This window comes from Myotis myotis, unplaced genomic scaffold, assembly GCF_014108235.1.
Source record: "Myotis myotis isolate mMyoMyo1 unplaced genomic scaffold, mMyoMyo1.p scaffold_m19_p_9, whole genome shotgun sequence".
Taxonomy (NCBI): Eukaryota; Metazoa; Chordata; class Mammalia; order Chiroptera; family Vespertilionidae; genus Myotis; species Myotis myotis.
Genome location: NW_023416401.1, coordinates 72,452,683 through 72,475,066, shown reverse-complemented (window position 1 = coordinate 72,475,066; position 22,384 = coordinate 72,452,683). Strand labels below are relative to the sequence as shown.

Here is a 22,384-nt window from a genome sequence, read left to right as displayed (position 1 = left end):
AGCTTTCCAGTTAAGGGGCTCGGTGATCAAGGGGAGCCAAGTGTTCGGGGCATTGCTCAGGAGGGAGGGTGTGAGTTATTACTGCTTTCCTGTCACGTTGGGCTGCACGATAAGGCTGCCAGGCCCTGTACTGAAGTATACTAAATAAAGAATGACTATAATAGTAAGTTTTCCGCTACACGTCTTTCCCCTTGTGGTTCTCAAAGGAGGTTGGGCAATGGCTCAAATGGACCTGTTACAAATGGTTAGCTACGAGAAGCAGTAGAATCAGGTAAGAGCGTTCCAGTGCAAGAGTCAAGAAGGCAAGAGTTTAGCACCTAATTCTTCTACTAGGAGGTAAGTGTTCTCTTTTAGGCCTCCTTTTTCTCACTTGTAATGCAGAGATGAAGTAGTTACCAGAGAGTGGTTGAGGGAAGTGAGTGCAGTAACGCTTACAAAAAAACTATAAGTCTGTAAACAAATTATTTCTTTTTATAATCCTCTTGCTTTAAATCACTTTAAGTTTTCAGGATCCAGATGAAGGCTCCCTGGTTTCACACAACACACCTTTAATCCATACAGCTTCCCCATTCATCAAACTTGTTTATGACATTTGTGTAACAAAAGAATCCAACCTCACAGATGCTCACGGGGTTGGGGGTAAGTTGAGTCTCTCTGTAGAGAAAGTCACTTTTCCAGTAGCCCTCAGTGGTAGCTGTGTGTTTTTGCATACCTCACCTCTTTCATGGCTGGGGGCAGGGTCTGTGTCCTCGTAGCTGCTCCAAGCCCCTTCCAAGCCATTACTTCTCGGCCTATTAAAACCCTTGCCCTGCTGAGACCCACACCACTCCTGCTGCTGTCAGATATCAGGCTCCCAGGCCCTCCTGTCATTCACCTGGTTCAATTTCCCTCTGTGCCCCAAGTCCTGCCACCAGCACAGATGATTTCACTGTTAATAACCAACTGTCAAGTACCACGGCCTCTAAGATTTCTTAAGTCTCCTCACCACTAATGGACCTCTCCATCACGCCTACAACATGTTCCAAGATCATTAATTCAAAGATCCCATCTGCTGACCATTTCCTGTGCTCCAGCGTTCTTGGTATTTCAACCATAATCACTCTCTGACCACCTTAGGATCACTTGTGCACGTCTCCTCTACTTTTTGCCAATCCATTAGCTTGTTCTTTTTTTCTTTCAAAGTACCGTTCCTTCCAGCTTAGATTATTTCAATTACACTCTTGGAATTATTTTTAAATTTTTCAATTACAGTGGACATTCAATATTAGATTATATTAGTTTCAAGTGTATTAGACATTTATATAGTTTAAGAAGTGATCCCGCTGAGCCCTAACTGGTTTTGCTCAGTGGATAGAGCGTCGGCCTGCGGACTCAAGGGTCCCAGGTTTGATTCCGGTCAAGGGCATGTACCTTGGTTGCAGGCACGTCCCCAGTGGGGGGTGTGCAGGAGGCAGCTGATCGATGTTTCTCGCTCATTGATGTTTCTAGCTCTCTATCCCTCTCCCTTCCTCTCTGTAAAAAATCAATAAAATATTAAAAAAAGAAAGAAGTGATCCCGCAGATAATTCTAGTACCCACCTGCCATCATACAGTTATTACAGTATTATTCACTATATCCTCTAAGCTATACTTTACACCTCATGACTATTTTGTAACTACCAATCTGTTATTCTTAATCCCTTCACCTTTTGCACCCATTTGTCTTTATGTCACTCTCAACTAGCAAAGTCCCAACCCAAACAAATTTAACTATCAGTTCTGTGCCCGGTGTTGTTGGAGAAAGTATAAAAATGCTTTAAAGTGCCTTACCTTGTAAATCTTGCATCAATTCAAACATTCCAGGATAGTTAACTTGAATTTCATCAGTGTCCTATTTAAAAAGAAAATATTCATTTGACATTTATCACACAAAAAAATCCAGATTCAAAAGGCCACAGAGATTACCCAGACCCAATCTCTCATGGTAAGCAGGACTCTTAGTTACATCATTCTTCACAGATGTCATCTGGCTTATGTTTGATTTATGATGATTTCAAATTGTAGAATAAATATTTGCCATTTTAAGAGAACATGTCCTAAAACTCTATCAACTGGTTCTAGTTCTTTCTCGGGGAACAACACAGAATTGGTCCGTTCTGTGCTCTGCAAACCATTGCTCTCTTCTTCACATCTAAAAATTCTGCCAGGAGACTGTAGGGGAGCAGGGTTTCACCCCAAAATATGTTTCTTTGGATTATTTGAGGTTGATTCTTTTTTAAAATCAAAAGGCTTCAGAAAAGCTTTTAACCTTAACTGCCTAAAAAGAAATAAAAAATGTATAAATAGAAAGAATGTGATACAGAGCAGGTCACAAGTGAAGTTTCTTCCTCCTGACTTCTGATACTCTGTCCCTCTCCCCAGAGATAACCTTTGTTAACTGTCTTATGCATCCTTTCAGAACAATTTTTCCTCATAGACTCAAATACAATTATATCACTTAAAACCTACATATGCAACTATATATGTACTATGTGTACATACATACTAGTACATACTCTTTTGCTCTGTTTCTATATTGCACTCTTGGATTTTTTAGAAAATAACATCTTGGAGATCTTCCCCTGCAAGCATATACCTACTGCATTCCTTTTTAACAGCTGTGTACTATTTCATTAAATAGATATGCTTTACTTATTTAACCAGTTCTCTATTAATGGACATTGGGATTGTTTCCAGTTTTTCTTTTTAATCCTCACCCAAGGTTTTTTTTTTTTTTTTACTGATTTGAGAGAGAGAGAAAGGGAGGGAGGAAGAGAGAGAAACATCCATGTGGGAAAAAAACATCAACCAGTTGCCTCCCATAGGCTCCCCAACTGGGGATCGAACCAGCAACCTAGGTAAGTGTTCTGACCAAGAATCAAACCTGCAAACTTTTGGTGTATGGGATGACACTCCAACTAACTGAGCCCCGAGCCAGGGCTTACTTTTTTTTTTTTTTTTTTTAAAGAAATGCATGAATCAGTTTGTGAACTTTTTAACAAGACAGTCCCTGGGTACTTCATTTCTTCTACATCTTTTTCTGTATTAAGAAACTATTTTTAAAAAGAGATCCTAAGATTAAAAACAAAATTTCTTCCAAGCTGATATGCAGCCATTAAGCAATGTCCTTTGAAAACCATTCTTCGATGAAACAATCTAAAAGCACTATCTCTCAATCAAAGAGTACCACAATAGCTTTGTCAAAGGCCTCACTCAAATTAAGATGGACCACCTGCATTCTCTCCTAATATACTAGTCTGGCACTTGGTCCTACAAGGAAATGAGCTTCATTTAGAATGCCAAATGACTCTGAAAATAATTCACTAAGAGGGTCATATAAATGTAAATATAACTATTTGGCTTTAATTTAACTTGATTTCATTTAAAGATAGGAAACCATAGCAGTATAAAAGCAATATATCTAATGTTGTATGCAACATAAACCTGTATAATTGATTATATAAAAGCTTTTTTGGATGGGTTTTTTAGAAAGTGAATTAGAGTGCAACGTTAATACAGCACTTTAGAGACAGTGCATATGTCGCAAGGAACAAATTTATAGATTTATTATTAAATCAGCAACTGTCTAATTTTGTACACTATAAAGAAGATTCTACACCAATATTTTTGTATTATATTAATGTTTAAGTTATTCAGTTCATGTTTGGAGAAGAACATGGAAATTATTCTGAATTAATAGATTTCCCAATTAAGAGAAATGTAGGCTTTTCAATGCTATGATATCAGGTTAAGTATTTTTAGTAGAAATCTTTCTAAAACGCGCAATCCACTTGACAACCATGGAAAACCACATGGAGTAACAGAATTGTAACACAATAGGGAAGACAATTCTTAAGAGGGTGAACTAGAAAGATAATCTTTAAACCAGTGGATTCTGACTTATTTCAGTCACAGTCCTCTCTCAAGATCTGATGAAATTACATACAAACAACAAAAAAAACATGTTTCTTTACAACTGATCCTCTAGTTTACTGACAGGAACCCTGTAAATCCAAGAAAATCAAGCAGGGATTTCTGGTTTTTTACTGCTACATATGAAGTACCTGGAATAGTGCCTGGCACAGAGAAAGTACTCAATAAATATTTGTCATAAGATTGAATAAATAAATAAAAACACAATACAAGGATAGTCATTTCAGAATTGTTTCTATTGGCAAAAGAATCAACACCAAACAACTAGAACAAACCTAAATGCTGTTCATTAGGGAAATCTATAATAATAAAAGTGTAATATGCTAATTAGACCAGATGTCCTTCCAGACAGACTTCTGGACGAAGCTGGGGCTATGAGGGAAGCCGGGGTCCCAAGTGCCAGAGTGAAGCTGATGCTGGCAGCCGGGGGAAGGAAGGCCTACTCTTGCATGAATTTCGTGCATCAGGCCTCTAGTAGTTAAATAAAACTTTGGTACAGTCATACTAGAGAATAATGTGCAGAAGTTAGGGCAAATATATTCATACTGATTTGGGAAACAATTTAAAATATTCCATTAAGAATGAAAAATAAGTTTCAGAAATATATACATATATTTGTATGTATGTCTATATATGTATGGTAGAGCATTTGTTATTTTTAAAAATCTGGAACATTACACACAAAACTGATGACGATAGCCACTTCTAGATCTCAAATGTGGTTTGGAGGCCCTTTTGAGGTTTCATAAAGTCAAACTATTTTCATAACAATACTAAAATGCTATCTGACTTTTTCATCTTCTATTCTCTCATAAGAATACAATGGGATTTTTCAGAAGTTACATGACCTGATATTGCAATTGATGTAAATGCAGAGCAGACATGAGAATCTAGCCTTTATTATGCCATAGATTAAAGAAATATGTAAAACTGCAAAGCAATCACATTCTTTTCTCTCAAAAAAATTTTTTTTTTACTTCTGGAAAATACAGTTCTTTCTCACACAAAAATAGGTCATTTATGTTAGCATATAGTTGGTACATTATTGTTAGTTTTAAATGAATAAGTACTAGAATTCAGTTTTAATTTCCAATATAGCTAATATTGATAGCTATAACCCACATAAACAAAAGCCCTTTAAGGTCCTCGATAATTATAAGTGTGTAGAGGGATCATAAGACCAAATTTTTGAGAAGTGTTGTTCTCAGGAGAGAAGTAAAATTTTGGGGACTAAGAGGAAAATTACAGAGTTTCACTTTATCTGTAGAGTACAATGTTCACAACCAATATATTTGTGTTATTACTTAAATAATTAAAAATGCTTTAAAATTATATAGTGATCCCTCAATGTACAATTGCCTATATTGAGAGTTTTTGCTTTAATTATAAACCAGAACCCTCACATGAAGCAGTTTTCCATTTTTAGCTGCCCAACATCTCAGAATGCAGTTTCTATTGGCTCATGCCATTTAAGAGTTTACAAAAGACAGAACTGTGAAATCTTGAGGGTTGTTATTAGTTCCTAGCCTATTGCCTCTTCCTTCCTTGAAAGTCCCTTTCTGCCATCAGAGGCCCTGGTCTATGCCCCTCCTTCCTACCGAAACAAGGACGGATATGACAGTTCATTTTTGGTTGCCTGATTTTATGAAATATATTCACACTAAATCACCTTAAACAGGTGATTTTAAGCCTATCATTCTAATTATGCAATGAAAAGCTTTTCTTCATCAATACCTATTTTGTCTAATCAGGTTTAGAAAAGTTTCCAGGCCTTGAAGGGTTTGGAAAATGATGGAAAGTCTACTCAACCAATCTCTGAAGGCAGTAATGGCATCTTTCAGAATTGCTCTGCTATTGAAAGGAGCTGGAAGAGGGTACTCGTTTTCTCTATAGATGATCCCCTATTGGAAGCCTTAGCCTGGAAAGTGCTAGGGGAGGATGACGGGGAAAGAGGAAGGCAGAAGCTACTATTTATTGAGCATCTACTGAAATGTAGGCACTTCACACCCTTTATGTTATTTAATCTTAACAACCACCTGAGGTGAGTAACATCTGCATTAAAAAATAAAAAGGAAAGAAAAAAAAATGCTCAGAGAGGTGAAGTAAATTCCCTAAATGCCTTTAGCTAGTAAAGGGACAAGGTAAGGATCCAAATTACACCTGTCAGACAACCATGTACCATGCTGATTCCATGTTTCTTCTGCCCTGATGGCCCGTGGGTCTGCTTTCCAGATCTCTTCAGCCCTAATGAAGTACATCCCCTGTCCTACCTTTTCTAAACCTGATTTAACACTAGGCCTTGTGAATGCACATTCTCTCATGTCTGCCGCATATGGCACTATTTCAACTGAGGGGTTGGAGGTAGAGGTAGTGCTGTATATTCCTGTACAACCCCTTGCCCTATCTGTAGGGAAGCACAGGAGACTTGGTTGGAAAGTCTGTAGGGCAGAAATTCCAAAAAGGGAAGTTGGCTGAAGGCGGCCTGGCCTTGTTTCTTGGAATTCTGACATAGGGAAGTTTACTGAAGGTGGCCACTCCTAATTGTTCCTTGACCTTTCTAAACAAGTCTGTTCACGAGCGGACCCTTGGTGTTTACCGGAATCTTTATGTTTAATCTTTAGGTGTCCTTGCTTAAAGGACACTGCAGACACATATGTCCTCCCAAGATTACTTACCCTACTGATTGTATCTAAAAGATAAACTTTATCTCAAAAGTTTATATCTGAAGAGGCAGGCGATTGAGGCTGTCTGGTTCCTATAGCCAGGCAGTCCCTTAGCCCTCTCACAGCAATCATGTGTCAGAGTAATCATTCATCCATCGCTCAGGGTCCGCTGGTCAGCCCCGGCACCTATCATTAGGAATGCTCTAATGCTCACATTACACTGACCTCGGCATTTGAAGAATCTATAGAGCAGTATGTCTTAGAAAATAGCCTCCTTAATGAACCAAATAAACTGATGATCAAAAATAGACCCAGAGACATAGAAGCATGTACAAACTGTCAAACCTCAGAGGGAAGGCAGAAGAGAGTGGGTGGGAAGAGATCAACCAATGAACTTGTATGCATATATGCATAACTCGTGGACACAGATAATGGGTGGTGAGGGCCGGGGGCGGGGGAGGGAGGCAGCAGGCTAGAAGAGGTTAATGGGGGGAAAAGGAGGAGCTATGTAATACTTTCAACAATAAAGATTTTTTTAAAAAGAAAATACCCTCCTTGTTAACTGAGGTACATAGTTTTTGAGCTACTATTCAGATAACAAATACTAAACATTTTACATTCCTATCTTGTGTCAATCAAGATGTGTTTATACACACTAAACTTAAAAAGAGAGAGACAGCCTTGGCTGAGTGGCTCAGTTGATTGGAGCATAGTCCTGTACACCAAAAGACTGTGGGTTCGATTCCCATTCAGAGCACATACCTAGGTTGCTGGCTCAATCCCTAGATGGGGCACATTTGGAAGGAAACCTATCGATGCTTCTCTCTCTCCTCCTTCCTCTCTCTCTCTAAAATCAATTTTAAGACAAACAAACATATCCTTGGATGAGGATTAAAAAACAGAAGAGAGCGATAGAAAAAGTGCCAAAACCTTCCCATAATGCTACTAATGCCTATAGTTGTCTACCTTTAACATGAGGAGCTATTTCTGAACTATGTAATTACTGGGTTACTCGAGACTCCTGATAGTTACCACAGTCAGTGTATTAAAGCCAGCTCTCCCGAGCAGATGTCCGAGGTCATTGACAGCAGTGAAAGGAGAAATGTGTGGAGAAAATCCTCCTTCCCTTTCCGTTTCTGCTAACTGTAATGAACACCGAAGTTCATAGAGGGTGTCGCCTCCAAACATCGCACCAATAAAAACTCCATCTGGTTTTAAAACATAATGAATCTGTAATAAATACAAGACAACAAAACTTTTCAAAATGTTATATATAAAAATGGTAAAAGAATAAATATATGGTGTCTAAATCAATATCTTGTGATTACATTCTTATCTTGTCAAATTAATGATCACATAATTTAATAAATAACACCAACTATCAGAAAGGCATTATACTTAACATTGTTGTAAAGATAGACAATACATGTATTAATAGTATTAGTATCTATAAAATGTTATTTTTTACTAACAGAACACTTATTTTTATATTCAGAAAAATAACAAAAGAAAAAAGTATATAGTGTAGAAGATTGCAAAAGTCACAATTCCCTCTGTGTCTGTGTCCTCTGAAATGCCATTCTGTAACAGCTTCCATCAAGAGATGGAGTTTACTTCCCCACTCCTTGAATCCGGCTGGCCTGTGGCTTGCTTTGGCCAAAGCAAGGGCAAGTGACAGTGCGTCAGTGTCAAACTGAGGTCTCAAATGGCCTTGCATGCTTCTATCTGCTCTCTTGGAGCCCTGTGTGGCTACCATGTGGTGAACAAGCTAGCCTGAGGAGCAGAGGTAAGCCAGGCATCCCAGCTGAGGCCACTCTTGACCAGCAAGGTCCAAGACAATCTAGTAGCGGAGCACAGACACATGGGTGAGCCACATCAGAACCAGAAGAAGTTCCTAAGTCCAGCCCAAATTCCCAACCCACAAAAATCACAAGACACATAAATTGTTGTTTTAAATCACTAAGCTTGGGTGGCTTGATATGCAGAAAAAGCTAATTTATAAAGAAACCATTATGATTCACAACATTAACCTGGAAACACATTAGCTTTCCTTCAAGAGAAGTAACTAACTTTCTTTCTTGCTTGAGAACAAAAACACTTTAATTGGTAACTTAAGCAAAGTAGTGGCTAAAAGGAATTCCAGAATCACCAATGTTTACTCATGACCCTCTTAGACCTACAATCTGTAACTAGCTTTAACTGGCTATTCTCTACAATGAGGAACATCACAGGAAAGGATAGATTCTGAGGTAAACCAGGACCCAAATCCCAGCAGGCTCTTCTAATCAGAGTATCCATCTTGAATTTATATTAAATATATTATTTAATTATATATTTTCTATTATAAAATATAAAAAAAATTATTATAAAACATGAAGCAATTACAAAACACTATGAGTATATAAGCAAACTATAAAATCCTTGGTTTCTTCCCTTTTGTCCCTTTAGAGTTACTTCCTTCTCTAGTCACCAGACTCTAACATAGCAAGTATCTAATATTCAGTCTTGAGCTTCTGCAGCTTCTCTCTACCTCAGAGGGCTTATCAATTCCCATGGATTTCACAAGGATTATTTTCCAAACCTTATGTTTAGCTTGTAGATCTTCTTAGAACTCTAAATTCATCTTCAACTTACTGTGCCATGAACATTTGTCTCCTGGCAAACACACTCCCCAGCACATCCAACACATATTAGTTCTTAAACCAACTCCCCTTTACAATTGCCGCATTTCTGTTCATTATCATTTTCTATTCCCTTTATCCGATCACTATCATTTTTCCTTCTACTTTTACTAATTATTCTCCCAGGTATCCAGACTCAAAACTTTAACTCCTCCCTCTCTTAGATCTTCAGATCTAACCAGCCACTAAACTGTGGATTCTTCCTTTGCAGAGTCCTAAATACCCCGCTCTTCCTTTTCACTCCTATCATTCCCACCTAGGTTTAGTTTATCTCATGCCTGGAACTCTGAAACAATCTCACTTCAATTGAACCAACTTCTGGCATCAGCTTTCTAATCAACAAAAGGAAGACATCTTGCACAGTTATTTAACACATATAAAAGAACACAGTGATTGGCAAATGGTATGTGCCTCACATATGGTAGTTATTATCCTGCCATCCAGTTGTTTAATCATGTCACCTTCCTCTTCAAAATTCTCCCGTGACTCTGAACTGCCTAAAGAATAAACTCCAAATTCCTCATTCTGTCACCCAAGTCCTCCCAAATCTGGTCCCAGTATACCTCACTTCCAAGCACTATGCTAATCCTCCAAAGAGGCTTCCTCTTGGTCCTCTCATGCTCCTGGCTCTTGTACCTGGTACCTATCCTGATTCTGCCTTTCTGGAATGTCTTCCCACTCCAAACCTAGCCTACCCTCTAAGGACCTGCTTAAGTAATTCCTTCCTCTTGAAGCTTTCTTGGCGGATCCAAGCCAGAGTGATCTGCTTTTTACCTACCGCTCAGCTCTTCACTGATAAATATCAACCAACCAACACCTACTGAGAACTCTCTAAGTATAGGCATGAGGAAGATACAAATATAAATAAATAAGTTCGTACTAACAAAAAATTTATAGGCAATTAAGGAGGAAAAAACCCCAATCAGAAAAAGTCTTGCAATATCAAAGTCTTGCATATTACTTTGTACAAGTTACTAGAGTCTTCATAAATATTTAAGTATCTCCATACTAGATTTTTTGAATTGGCAGGGTGCGGGGAAATCACCCAATGTATTTAATATGTCAAAAGGCACCAAACATATCCAGCCCACAGAATATAATAAATACTTAATTGATTTGCTTCAATTTCCAATTGTCAGACGTATAAAATGGAAAACATTTATAAGTTTCCATGTGAAAACAGAAGCACCTATAAGTTTCTACTAATAAATAGAATAACACATGCTACTGGAATCAACATTAAATTTCTTACCTGTTCAAGTGCTCGAGGAAGGTCATTCACCCAGTGCAAACTAAAACATGAAAACACGCATTTGTTCTAACTTAATTCACATAATTAATTAGTATAAGTATCACTAATATAATGACAAACCACAAAAAAGGAGTTAATTTAAGTTTAAAATTGCATATCAAAATTCACTGATTGATTTTATACAGGTTTTTAAAAATATGCCCAGGGTAAAACTTTCCTTCTGTCACACGAGAAAATGTGACAGTATTTCACTTTGTCGATATGATTATATGTGCAATTATTCTTTGCTGAATAAAGTAAAAGTAAATTTTTCAAATAAGACATACAAATGGCCAACAGGTATATGAAAAGATGCTCAACATCACTAATCATTAGGGAAATGCAAATCAACACCTTATACCTATTAGCATAGCTATAATGAAAAAGACAAGAGACAACAAATGCTGGCAAAAATGTGGAGTAAAGGGAACCCTTGTACACTATTGGTGGGAATGAAAGTTGGTATAGCCACCATGAAATAGTACAGAGGTTCCTCAGAAAAATTAAAAATTGAACTACCATATAACCCAAAGGAACTCTAGGTATATATCTGAAGGAAATTAAAACACTTTTTATTTCAAAGAGATACCCGCATGTGTATGTTCAGTACAGCATTATTCACAACAGTCAAGATGTGGAAACAACATAAGTGTCTTGCAGAAAAAAGGTTCCCCAACCCTGCCTTAGACCAAGCCTCTGTAATGTTTTTCATTTCATGACAGATTCTGAATACTTTTCAAAAATTTGTTCAGCAATAGAATCTGAATACTTTTCTAAGGTTGCTCAGCACACCTCAATAAACAGGGAAGAAGTTACAAATTCACTGAAGAAAACAGCAGAGGTGCCCAGCCAGTGTGGCTCAGTACTTGAGTGTGGACCAATGTACAAGGAGGTCAGGCCACATGCCCAGGTTGTGGGCTTGATCCCCAGTAGGGGGCATGCAGGAGGTGGCAGAGCAATGATTCTCTCTCATCATTGATGTTTTTCTCTCTCTCTCTCTCTCTCCTTTCCTCTCTGAAATCAATAAACACATATTTAAGAGAAAAGAAAAAAGAAAAGAAAGAAAAGAAGGTAGAAAGAAAAGGAAACAGCAAAGGTAAACAACTCTCCTAGTTTACCTGGGACTGAGGAGTGTTCAGGGACACAGGCTTTCTAGTGCTAACACTGGCAAAGTAATGAGCAAACTGTGATGAGTGTCCACCCATTTTAAAAACAACTATCAAAAGTGTTGTATTGAGCATGTTGAATCTTTGAAAGAAAATCTGACAATAACAAGGCAGGAGAAATAAGGTACCACATAGAATATTTTATTTTCTCTATTAGACACTAAGTTAAGGACAGGATCCCTGTCTGAATTCATTTTGGTATTACCCCAAAGCATCTAGCTCACTGCCTTGCATATTATAACCTACTAGAGGCCTGGTGCACGAAATGTGTGCACGGGTACAGTCCCTAGGCCTGGCCAGCAACCAGGGCCTATCAGGGCCTTCCTTCATTCCACACCACCCCCTGGTGGTCAGCACATGTCATAGCAAGCGATTGAACTCTTGGGCTCCAGGTCGAACTCGCGAGGGGACACTTTGCATATTAGCCTTTTATATATATAGACTAGAGGCCCGGTGCATGAAAATTCATGCACTGGAGGGGAGTCCCCGAGCCCAGCCTGCCCCCTCTCACAGTCTGGGAGCCCTCAGGGGCGGGAGACAACCCGGTGATCAGGAGAAGGCGATGCCCCCATACACCTCTGCTGCTGCCACTGCCGGCAGCGCAAGCCTCGGCTGGCCCTGGTTACCTGAGCCTCAGGTGGCCCTGGGCAGCTGGGCAACCACCATCCAAGGCTTGCCTGTGCCTCAGGCCAGCCCTGGGTGGCTGGGGGGCTGAGAGGACTGGGGGACTTCAGAGGTAGGCGGGCCCGGCCTTGCTGCATGCCCGCCGCCCCGGCGGGACTGAGGAGACTGGGCGCCGTCATCCTGTGGCTGTGGGCGCCGCCATCTTTGAGGGCGTTGCAGTCAATTAGCATATTCCCTCCTTATTGGCTGTGGGCGCTGCCATCTTTGTGATGGTGTGAGGGTCAATTAGCATATTCCTGCTTTATTAGATAGGATTCAATAAATATTTATAATATATGTTTGTGTTATAAGTGTGGAAAGACATAGTAGAAAGAACAAAGGGGAAAAAGTAATCCTGAGGACTATATTTCTATGTAGAAAAAGAATTAAAATAGAAGGAAATGCTAGCTTTTCCTTATATACCAGAATCTATATGTATAAAAGCCTAAGTGACTGTCCGACCAGTAGTTATGACATGCAACGATCACCAGGGGGCAGACGTTCACAGCAGGAGCTGCTGAGCTGCGGTGACTTGGCAGCTGTGGTTCTTGGGTGATGCACCCAGAACCAGAGAGGAGGGAGCCCGATTCCAGGGTACATCACCCAATCCCCACAAGCCAGGCCAAGGGACCCCACTTGGGCACGAACCCGTGCACTGGGCCTCTAGTGAGTTTATGAAAGTTGAGGTACTATATCATATTATCTCCATTCAGGAGCCGATGTCCACAATCCTTTACCAGAGAAATCATACAGTTTATAAACAAAGAAAACCAGGTTTGTGACTTTAAAAATAAAAGGCATTAAGAATTTACTCCCATATCTATTTTATTTATAACATCTATTTTTTTTAAGTACAAATGGATTACCAACCTTAAACTGCTAACCACCAGGTCAAATGTATTTTCTCTGAAAGGAAGAAATTCTTCATCAGCTAAAACAGTGACAGTAGGAATTTCTGTTTCTAAGGTATTTTTCTAAGGATTAAAAAAGAGAAGTTCAAAAACACATTTATAAAATCTCAATTAATACAATTACTGTTTGTTAAACCTAAGTCATGTTATATTTCTTGTCAGCTTCTATCTCTTCTGGGGGAAAAAAGGGAGCCACAAAGAAGGCACTCAAAAAATATTTCTTAAATTACACTTAAGACCAGTCATAAAACTGGTTAGCTGGTTGGCAAAACATAAATAGGACACTTATCTCACACCAAAACAAATCTCAGAAAGCTAAAAGTTTAAGTGGAATAACTGAAGCCATAGAAGTACTAGATGAAAATATTGGTGAACATTTTCATACTCTTTGATGAAAATGCATAAGTAAACATGACTCAAAAGGCAGAAACTATAAAGGAAAAGACTGATATATTTGATGATAAATGAATCAAAAACTTCTAAAAAGCAATAAATAATGTAAACAACACACTTGGGGAAATATTTATGACATATATAATGAAAGATTAATATCCTGAAAAAATAAGCTAGAATAAAAGCACTTAGAATAAAAATATGTCAAGGGTAAAGTAGATAAAGGACAGGTACAGACACATCACAAAATTATAAAATTTACAAATTAAAAAATACTAATAGCCAAATATTAGTAGCCAAAAGACATCAACAGTGACTTGGTTGTACTAGTCATCAAAGAAACGCAAATAAAAATAACAAGATTCTACTTTCTATCTATCAGATTGACAAAGACAAAACAACTGGACCAATGTTGCCAAAGAGGAGAAAAGAGTACTTTCATTTAAAGTACTCTTAAATGGTTATTCAATCTTCCTAAGGTCTAATATGGAATCCATAAATTCTATTACTAGGAATTTATTGCCAGGGAGAAAATAAATAAAACACACAAATTGCTTTATATGATTACATTCATCACAGTGTTGGTTATTAAGAAAGTAGAAATATAACTGTACTACAATACAAATTTAGCTAAATAAACCATGGAATATTCATATATTGGAATACTACATATCCAATTTAAAAGACAGTATGTGTATGTCATTCACTGATATAAAAGGATGATAGTCTGTGAAAACATAGTATGTTAGCATAATACCGTTTGTATAAAACTGTACTGGGGACAGTTAAACATCTACAAAGATGGAGACCAAAATGTCACCAGCAGATGCCTCTGAGTGATGGATCTAGGGCAATGGCTGGCAAACCGCGCTCGCGAGCCACACGCGGCTCTTTGGCCCCTTGAGTGTGGCTCTTCCACAAAATACCACGTGCAGGTGCACACATACAGTGCGATTGAAACTTCGTGGCCCATGCGCAGACGTCGGTTTTCGGCCTGGGCGAGTCTATTTTGAAGAAGTGGCATTAGAAGAAGAACTTAACTGCTTTAGGTATCTGATAGACGAAACAAGTGTGCAAGACGAGTGTGAAGGGAGAGTTGGAAGGGGTCGACCTCAGCAAACGTACCTCAATCAGATGGAGGACGTTTTTAGCAAAGGCCAGCTTAGGAGTACCCTAATTAAGTTAATAACAATGTACCTACCTATATAGTTTAAGTTTAAAAAATTTGGCTCTCAAAAGAAATTTCAATCGTCATACTGTTGATATTTGGCTCTGCTGACTAATGAGTTTGCCGACCACTCATCTAGGGGGATTTTTTTCCTTTTTTCCTTTATAGTTCCTGTATTATTTAGTTCTTTTTTGTGTTATTATTTATAATCAGAAAAAAAGAGTTATTTTCATCTCAAAGGAAATAAAAATAAAGAAACAAAAAACTAAAAATCAAACCAGGAGACCAAAAACCAACAATGTGTTAAAAAGCTACCTACCAAAGCATTTTCTGCTATGTCCGCTTGGAAAAACTTTCCAACAGTTTCCTGCAATAAAATAATTAAAGCTGATCCAATGTTACAAAAACAAACAAACAAAAATCCAGTAACAATAAAACGTTGAAATTTCTAAAGGAGAATGTGATAGTTACAGATTAATTTTCAGCTGTGTAAGGGTATTTTTCTGCATAAAAGCATTATGATGCAAATTCCTTAATAACACATATTAAGTTACAAAGATTTAAATATATGCACCCAACCTTATACTTAATATATTTATATTTAATTAAATAAAGAACACAGGTGTAACTAATCAACATCCTTAATTTACTCCACTGGGTTAGGCATATGTATTAACTTTTCCAAAGCATAATATGCCCTGAGCTAGTCCCCACTCTTCTTATGCCACAAAAGGCTTGCGTTGGTTTTCCAGCCTTTTAGTTGTTCATTGAGAGCTTACAGAGTAAAGAAAAGATTTAACACAGACACTGAGGGGGGAGGGGGAAGAGAATAAGTAGCTTTCTTTTCCCTGTTTCACTTATCCTCCCTTCCTTCAAAGAGGATAGGATACCATATTTCTTTCCAATTAACACCTTCACATTCTCTTTTCTCTAGGATCCAGCTCCCTCCATTACTATCTAAACCCATCTTCAATTTCTATCTTCTTGAAACAGCAGATGCCTCCCTATCTTGGAAAAAATCTCCTTTAACCACCTTCAAGTTGTTTTGTTTGTAATCCACAATCCCACTTCTTACTAATGTCTTTCTCCTCAATTTCCACTTTCACTGCTCTATGAAGACTATTTCACTAACAACCTAAGGACCAATTACAGTCTATCTGCTCTCAGTCTTAGTTCACTTTACCTGTTAAGGGTCTCCTAGAAACATCACTGCTTTCTACTCTTGTTCCCCATCTCTGCTAGATACGTCAATCCTTTCCACTTCACCCACATCCCCTTCTTAAAGAATTTCCCTGAAAAATAAAAAATAAAAAATAAAGAACTTCCCTTCCCACAACTTGGAAAGGTCAGCCTACAGTTACCTGGCCACCTGAGGACAACTGGTATGCAGATGAATGTTTAACTACAAGCTCTCCAAAAAGGGGGCCCTAAGTTGTAGTGTTTGCCAATTTCCATGGTGTAACTACTCCAATAGAGGATTTCATGCTACCAGCATGATGGAGCTAAATGTGGAATTGGGAAGAGATGTTACACAATAGGCTTTCACAAGCCAGCTCCAGTACACTAATGCCAGGGGTGAAAATTAGGCCAACCAGACTATGTATCCCTGTCCTTCACTCAGAAATGTAAACTAAGAGACTTGGAGTCAGGGTAGAAGTCCCCAGAGCTGGAATAGCATGTAGACTTGGGGTGGAAATAGTGGAGTGCTGGTAAATATTTAATAACTGGCTGTTGGTTGGGGACTGCTTGGTAGCATTTGCCAACTTCCATGGTGCAAATACTCCCACAATGGCTGATTCCAAACTATCAATATGATGTCACTGACCACGGAGTTGGGAAGAGATGCTAACAATCAGCTCTCATGAGCAAGTGTGAGCTAACTCCAGCACACCATTGGGTGTAGGTTACTCATATCAGGGCCACATGCATTGATGAACACCAGGGATAGAAGAGGTCAAAAGGGGGAATGGGAGGCATAAGTAATACTTTCAACAATAAAGATTTTTTAAAAATATTTTAAAAAGAGGAATCAATGAATAAGTCTTTTAGCCTGAGCAACCAGAAGAATTGATTTGACGTGCCCACTATATCTCATCAGTCATCAAGTTTTGTGGATTCTACTAGGTCTCTCTCATACATCCCTTCCTGTATATCTTGCAGCCTCCATACAGGTGGCAGGTCTTTAACTCTTCTGTCTGCACTGCCTTTAACACAGCCCTCTAACTGGTCTATTTCTTATCATCTTCCTTCTTCAATCCTTCTTGCATACCATCCTAAAAATGAACCTTTCTTAAACATCCCTATATCACATCCTATAGTATTCTACCTCTGTGCCTTTCCTCCTGCCATGCCTTTACTTCCAATGCCTATGAAACACCAATTCAGTTTCTTTTAAATCCCAGAACAGATTCTGTACCCTTTTAGAGGTCTTTGACCACATGAACCCTTACTGATATTTTCTTTCCCTTAACTCCTGTTGCAGTTTAATAACTGTACGATTTCTGTGGCAATTACTACTATCAACAACAGTGGAGCCTCACACATATCCCTACCTGTGTCCTGACTCAAGTGTATGTTTTTTTCTACTGTAAGTAGATTTTATATAAAAATCCCACTTTAATCTGTATCCATCAGTGGCTTATAAACTAATAAATAAATGTCTTTATGGTTGAATTAGAAAGTGCAAAATAAAATGGTATAAACATTAATAAAGGATACTTATCACACTGAAATTAATATTTTTTCTAGCTAAAATATTAGCTTAATCACATTCTTTAAATGAATGTCAATTGGATTTTATTGAGAATTATTAAAAACATGTGCACAAAGTAGAAATAAAGAGCAACATATCTTATATACACTTAAAAAGCTATCATTAGGAGCACTGTATAAAATAGATTCAAAGTAAAGAAAAACAACTTTAAGGAAAAATACTTAAGAGGGGACACAAAACAACCATTAGTTCAACCACTTAAAAAAATTAGCAATTCTGATATAATCCAAATATAACTGATTAAGAAATTCTTTCCTTAAAATCAGCCAATTTTATTTCTCAAAGTAAATTAAATAATAAATATACCTTATTCAAATTTTGTGCTATGTAACCTCTTCCACAACCGACGTCCAAAGCAAGGGGAAAATCTCTAAAAAACAGACACAGAAGTTATGTTTTGTCTGTAATAATATAGTCCATAAAATAATTATTAAGATCTAATTTTGCTTATAATTCACTAGGAACTAATTTGTAAGTGAATGCAACTTTCAAAAAGTATTATCATCTCTCTTTTCTGCCTTGCAAGTTGTAAGTACCAGAAAACATACCAGACAGAGAAAGTCTATCTGGTCCAGCCATTCACAGGATCTCACAGTCAACCGGCTTTCCATATGGAATCCATGACATGGATTCAAAGAACAGATTTAGTGAGTGTATTTTAATTTGATAATATATGCAGATAAAGAGTAAAAAGAAGTTAATGTAGATTAACATGAGCCCAGCCGGTGTGGCTCAGTGGTTGAGCATCGATGTATGAACCAGGATAGGAGGTCACAGTTCAATTCCCAAGTTGCAGGCTCAATCCCCAGTATGGGCTGTGCAGCAGGCAGCCGATCAATGATTCTCTCTTATCATTGACTAGAGGCCCGGTGCACAAAATTTGTGGGGGGAGGGGGGGACTCAGCCCAGCCTGCGCCCTCTCACAGTTCAGAAGCCCTCAGGGGATGTCCAACTGATGGGTTAGGCCCGCTCCCCACGGGGTGTGGGCCTAAGCCAGCAGTTGGACTCCTTAGCACTGCTGCGGAGGCAGGAGAGGCTCCCACCACTGTTGCTGTGCTCGCCAGCCATGAGCCCGGCTTCTGGCTGACCGGTGCTCCCTCTGTGGGAGCGCACTGACCACCAGGGGGCAACTCCTGTGTTGTGTGTCTGCCCCCTGGTGGTCAGTGAGCATCATAGTGACTGGTCGTTCCACGGTTGGGCTGAAACTGGCTCTCCAAAATTCCCCAAGGGGTCCCAGATTGGGAGAGGGAGCAGGTCAGGCCAAGGGACCCCACCGGTGCACAACTGGGGCCAGGGAGGGTCACGGGAGGTTGGCCAGCCAGGGAGGGACTGTGGGAGGGCTCCAGGGCATGTCCAGCCCATCTCACTCAGTCCCGATTGGCCGGACCCCAGCAGCAAGCTAAACTACTGGTTGGAGCATATGCCCCCTGGTGGTCAGTGCATGTCATAGCGACTGATCGACCAGTTGACTATCTGCCCCCTGGTTGTCACTGCATGTCATAGGGAGCAGTTGAATGGCCTTAGCATATCATTAGCATATTATACTTTGATTGGTTGAACAGCTGATTGGTCGACTGCACACTTAGCATAATAGGCTTTTATTATACAGGATGTTTCTATCTCTCCCTTTCCCTTTCTCTCTGAAATCAATAAAAATATATATTTTAAAAGAAAACACAAAAATATTCCACATACCCATCAGGAACATACTAATTATTTCTACTTCTCATGACTTAGATATCATCATATGAAATGCCATGAAATATCATATGTTAAACTAAAAACAAAAACACCAACTAAATAATAGCTCACTTGTATTGCAGTCTGACCCAGTCCAGAAGTATGCTAAGTGTTCAGAGTTCAGTAAATTAACCCAAGGTCCTCCAACTAAAAACAGCAAAACTTGAATTCGGTCAGTTTGAATCCTTAACCAGAACCATTATCCCCTGTACTATGCTGTCTTCTCTAAATATACCATGTCATACTAAATCAGGACACATTTCATTGTAGGCCATAGGCTTATGAAAAATTTGTGACAAGAAAACTTAAAATTTTACTCACTAATAACATTTTTCCTATTGGAACCAAAAGAGTCCCTTTTCAAGTTCTGTTGAAACATATGTCAAAAATATAGAACACCAGTACACAACTGGAGAACCACCGGTGAAAGAGAACCATTTATTTACCTAATACCCTCTATCTTGACTATGTACACAGGTAGTGTGGCACTGAGAAGTACACAGGCTTTGAAACCAGAAAGACATGAGTTAGAATTCTGGGCCTGCAATTTACTGGCTCTGTGACCAGAAACAAGTGATTTGATCTTGCTGTATCTCAGTTTCCCCAAGCATAAAATGGAAAAGTTATTATCTCCCTCAGGGTTGGTGTAAAATTTTTAGTAAACAGTACATGTAAAGTATTTAGGCTAGTACAAATGCTCAGCAGAAGTTAGTTATGAGTTATGATTATCACTGATTAAAACAGTATTAAGTGAGCCTCAGATAATGCAAAAAGGACCTTTACTAGTAATAATCTGTGGGATTCGTGGACACAGACAGTAGTGGGGTGAAGGCCTGGAGAGGGGAAGGGAGTGGAGAGGACAGAGGTCAATGATGGGAGGTGGTGAAAGGAGGACATCTGTAATACTTTCAACAATAAAGATAAATTTAAAAAAATAATCTGTGGGTTAGTTTTTAAAAATCATCACAAGATTATTGCTGACAATATAAACTACTCTTTCTAATACCAGAACATTAGTATAAGGACATTTAGACTGGTATTTTAAACTAGTGTCCTGGTGCACAGATTCGTGCACACTGAAAGGAAATTAATTAGAATACTTTAATATCGCTATTTGTGTCTGGCTAATGAAAAGAAAATAGGATTCTACCAAGTCTCCTATCTACCTACTCCAGGACTTCTGTGAGGATCAAATGAGATGAGGCACGGGAAAATGCTTCACAAACCTTCGGTTAAACTGTAAAATATTTGCACCTGGCTATAAAGCAAGTTGGGTTCCTGGGCTGAAGAAACTCCAAGGAGGCTAGTCGCTAAGGAGAGGTAGCTGGGCATTGCTACATAATGTCATTACCTGGCACCCACAGCCACTGTTTCCGGGCTGGGCTGGGCTGTGGGCCACATTTTATGCCATGGGGTCTTGGCACCAACGACTGCGATTTGGTGGGGTGTCGCTCTGGTGTGGTGGCGGGGCTGTGTCCCACTTGGGGAAAGCAGAGTGTTGGTTTGTCAGAGCCAGATCTGTGGTGCCATTTATTTTTAAACTAGAGGCCCAGTTCATGAAATTCATGCATGGGTAGGGTCCCTTAGCAGCTGCTGGCTGTCGACTGCTGGCTGGGGCCTCCCTTCCCCAGCTGCCAGCTGCCAGCCGGGGCCTTCCTTCATTCAGCACCACCCCCTGGTGGTCAGTGCCTGTCTAACTCCCGGTTGGTCGAACTCCCACCGTGGGAACAATTTGCATATTAGCCATTTATTATATAGGATGAACAGTGCATGTCATGGCAGCTCCTGCGTTGAGCATCTGGCCCCTGGTGGTCAGTGCACATCATAGCTACTGGTCAATGGACAGACACCTAGCCTTTTATATATATAGATATATAGATCATTTAATTTCAAAGAGTTACTATTAGTTTAAAACATGCTTTTATCCATAATCATAGTTCTTTCTACAAACTGTTCTTTTTTTCAATAGTATGACTTAAAAAAATTATTAAATTCACAGATTTTGAAAATTTGTTTAATTTATTAAATCACAAATGGCCTAAAGTTCAGGCAAATAAAATGACAACAGTATAGAGAATTAGCTATTTTTTAGATCTTTAAAATAATGGAACTAATGAAACAGATGAAATAGGGGCAATTATTTGTAACAATGAAGCTTTTTTAAAAAAAATATTTTATTGATTTTTTACAGAGAAGAAGGGAGAGGGATAGAGAGCCAGAAACATCGATGAGAGAGATCGATCAGCTGCCTCCTGCACGCCCCCTACTGGGGATGTGCCCGCAACCAAGGTACATGCCCTTGGCCGGAATCGAACCTGGGACCCTTCAGTCCGCAGGCCAACGCTCTATCCACTGAGCCAAACCGGTTCAGCTGAAGTTTTTTTTTAACCTTATGAAATTAAATCATCCCAACACTATTAAGTAGCATGGATATAACTAAAATATGATTGAAAGAGTTTGTGATTTTACAAAATTCTCTTTTTTATAGACAAATGTAATAAATTCATCCCATATTGGTCTAATTTAATGATGTTTTTTAAACAAACAAAAACGCACAAAAAGTGATTTACTAACATCACAGAGTAATTCTACGCAAAGATGTGGTTCCCACCATCCTATACAATAAAAGCCTAATATGCTAAGTGTCAGGTCATCTGTTAACCAATCAAATAGTAATATGCTAATGATATGCCTCTTAACTGCTCGCTATGACGTGCACTGACCACCAGGGGGAAAATGCTCCAACTGGTAGGTTAGCTTGCTGCTGGGGTCCGGCCGATTGGGACTGAGCGAGACAGGCGGGACACGCCCTGGAGCCCACCCACAGTTCCTCCCAGGATGGCCAACCTCCTGCATCCCTCCCCGGCCCTGATTGTGCACCAGTGGGATCCCTTGGCCTGGCCTGCGCCCTCTCACAATCCGGCACCCCTTGGGGGATGTCAGAGAGATGGTTTCAGCCTGATCCCACAGGCCAGGCTGAGGGA

The 22,384-nt window shown here is 39.1% G+C and overlaps 1 protein-coding gene across 5 annotated transcripts in view; it reads right to left on the bottom strand.

The window, feature by feature from the left end:
* Positions 1-22,384, bottom strand: part of NDUFAF5 (NADH:ubiquinone oxidoreductase complex assembly factor 5) — a 31,609-nt gene that overhangs the window by 5,129 nt on the left and 4,096 nt on the right. For 4 of the 5 annotated variants that reach the window (XR_004969942.1, XR_004969944.1, XR_004969943.1 and 1 more), the window contains exons 3-8: positions 17,967-18,030; positions 15,207-15,254; positions 13,286-13,389; positions 10,548-10,587; positions 7,647-7,844; positions 1,810-1,870 (exon numbers count right to left, since the gene is read on the bottom strand). Coding sequence is in view for 2 of the 5 variants with exons in the window: in XM_036322046.1 (XP_036177939.1) it covers positions 1,810-1,870; positions 7,647-7,844; positions 10,548-10,587; positions 13,286-13,389; positions 15,207-15,254; positions 17,967-18,030 (515 nt within the window). In the remaining 3 variants the exon portion in view is untranslated. Of the gene's footprint in view, positions 1-1,809; positions 1,871-7,646; positions 7,845-10,547; positions 10,588-13,285; positions 13,390-15,206; positions 15,255-16,070; positions 16,190-17,966; positions 18,031-22,384 lie in introns of those variants that run through there. The other variant, XM_036322047.1, reaches the window with a different exon arrangement.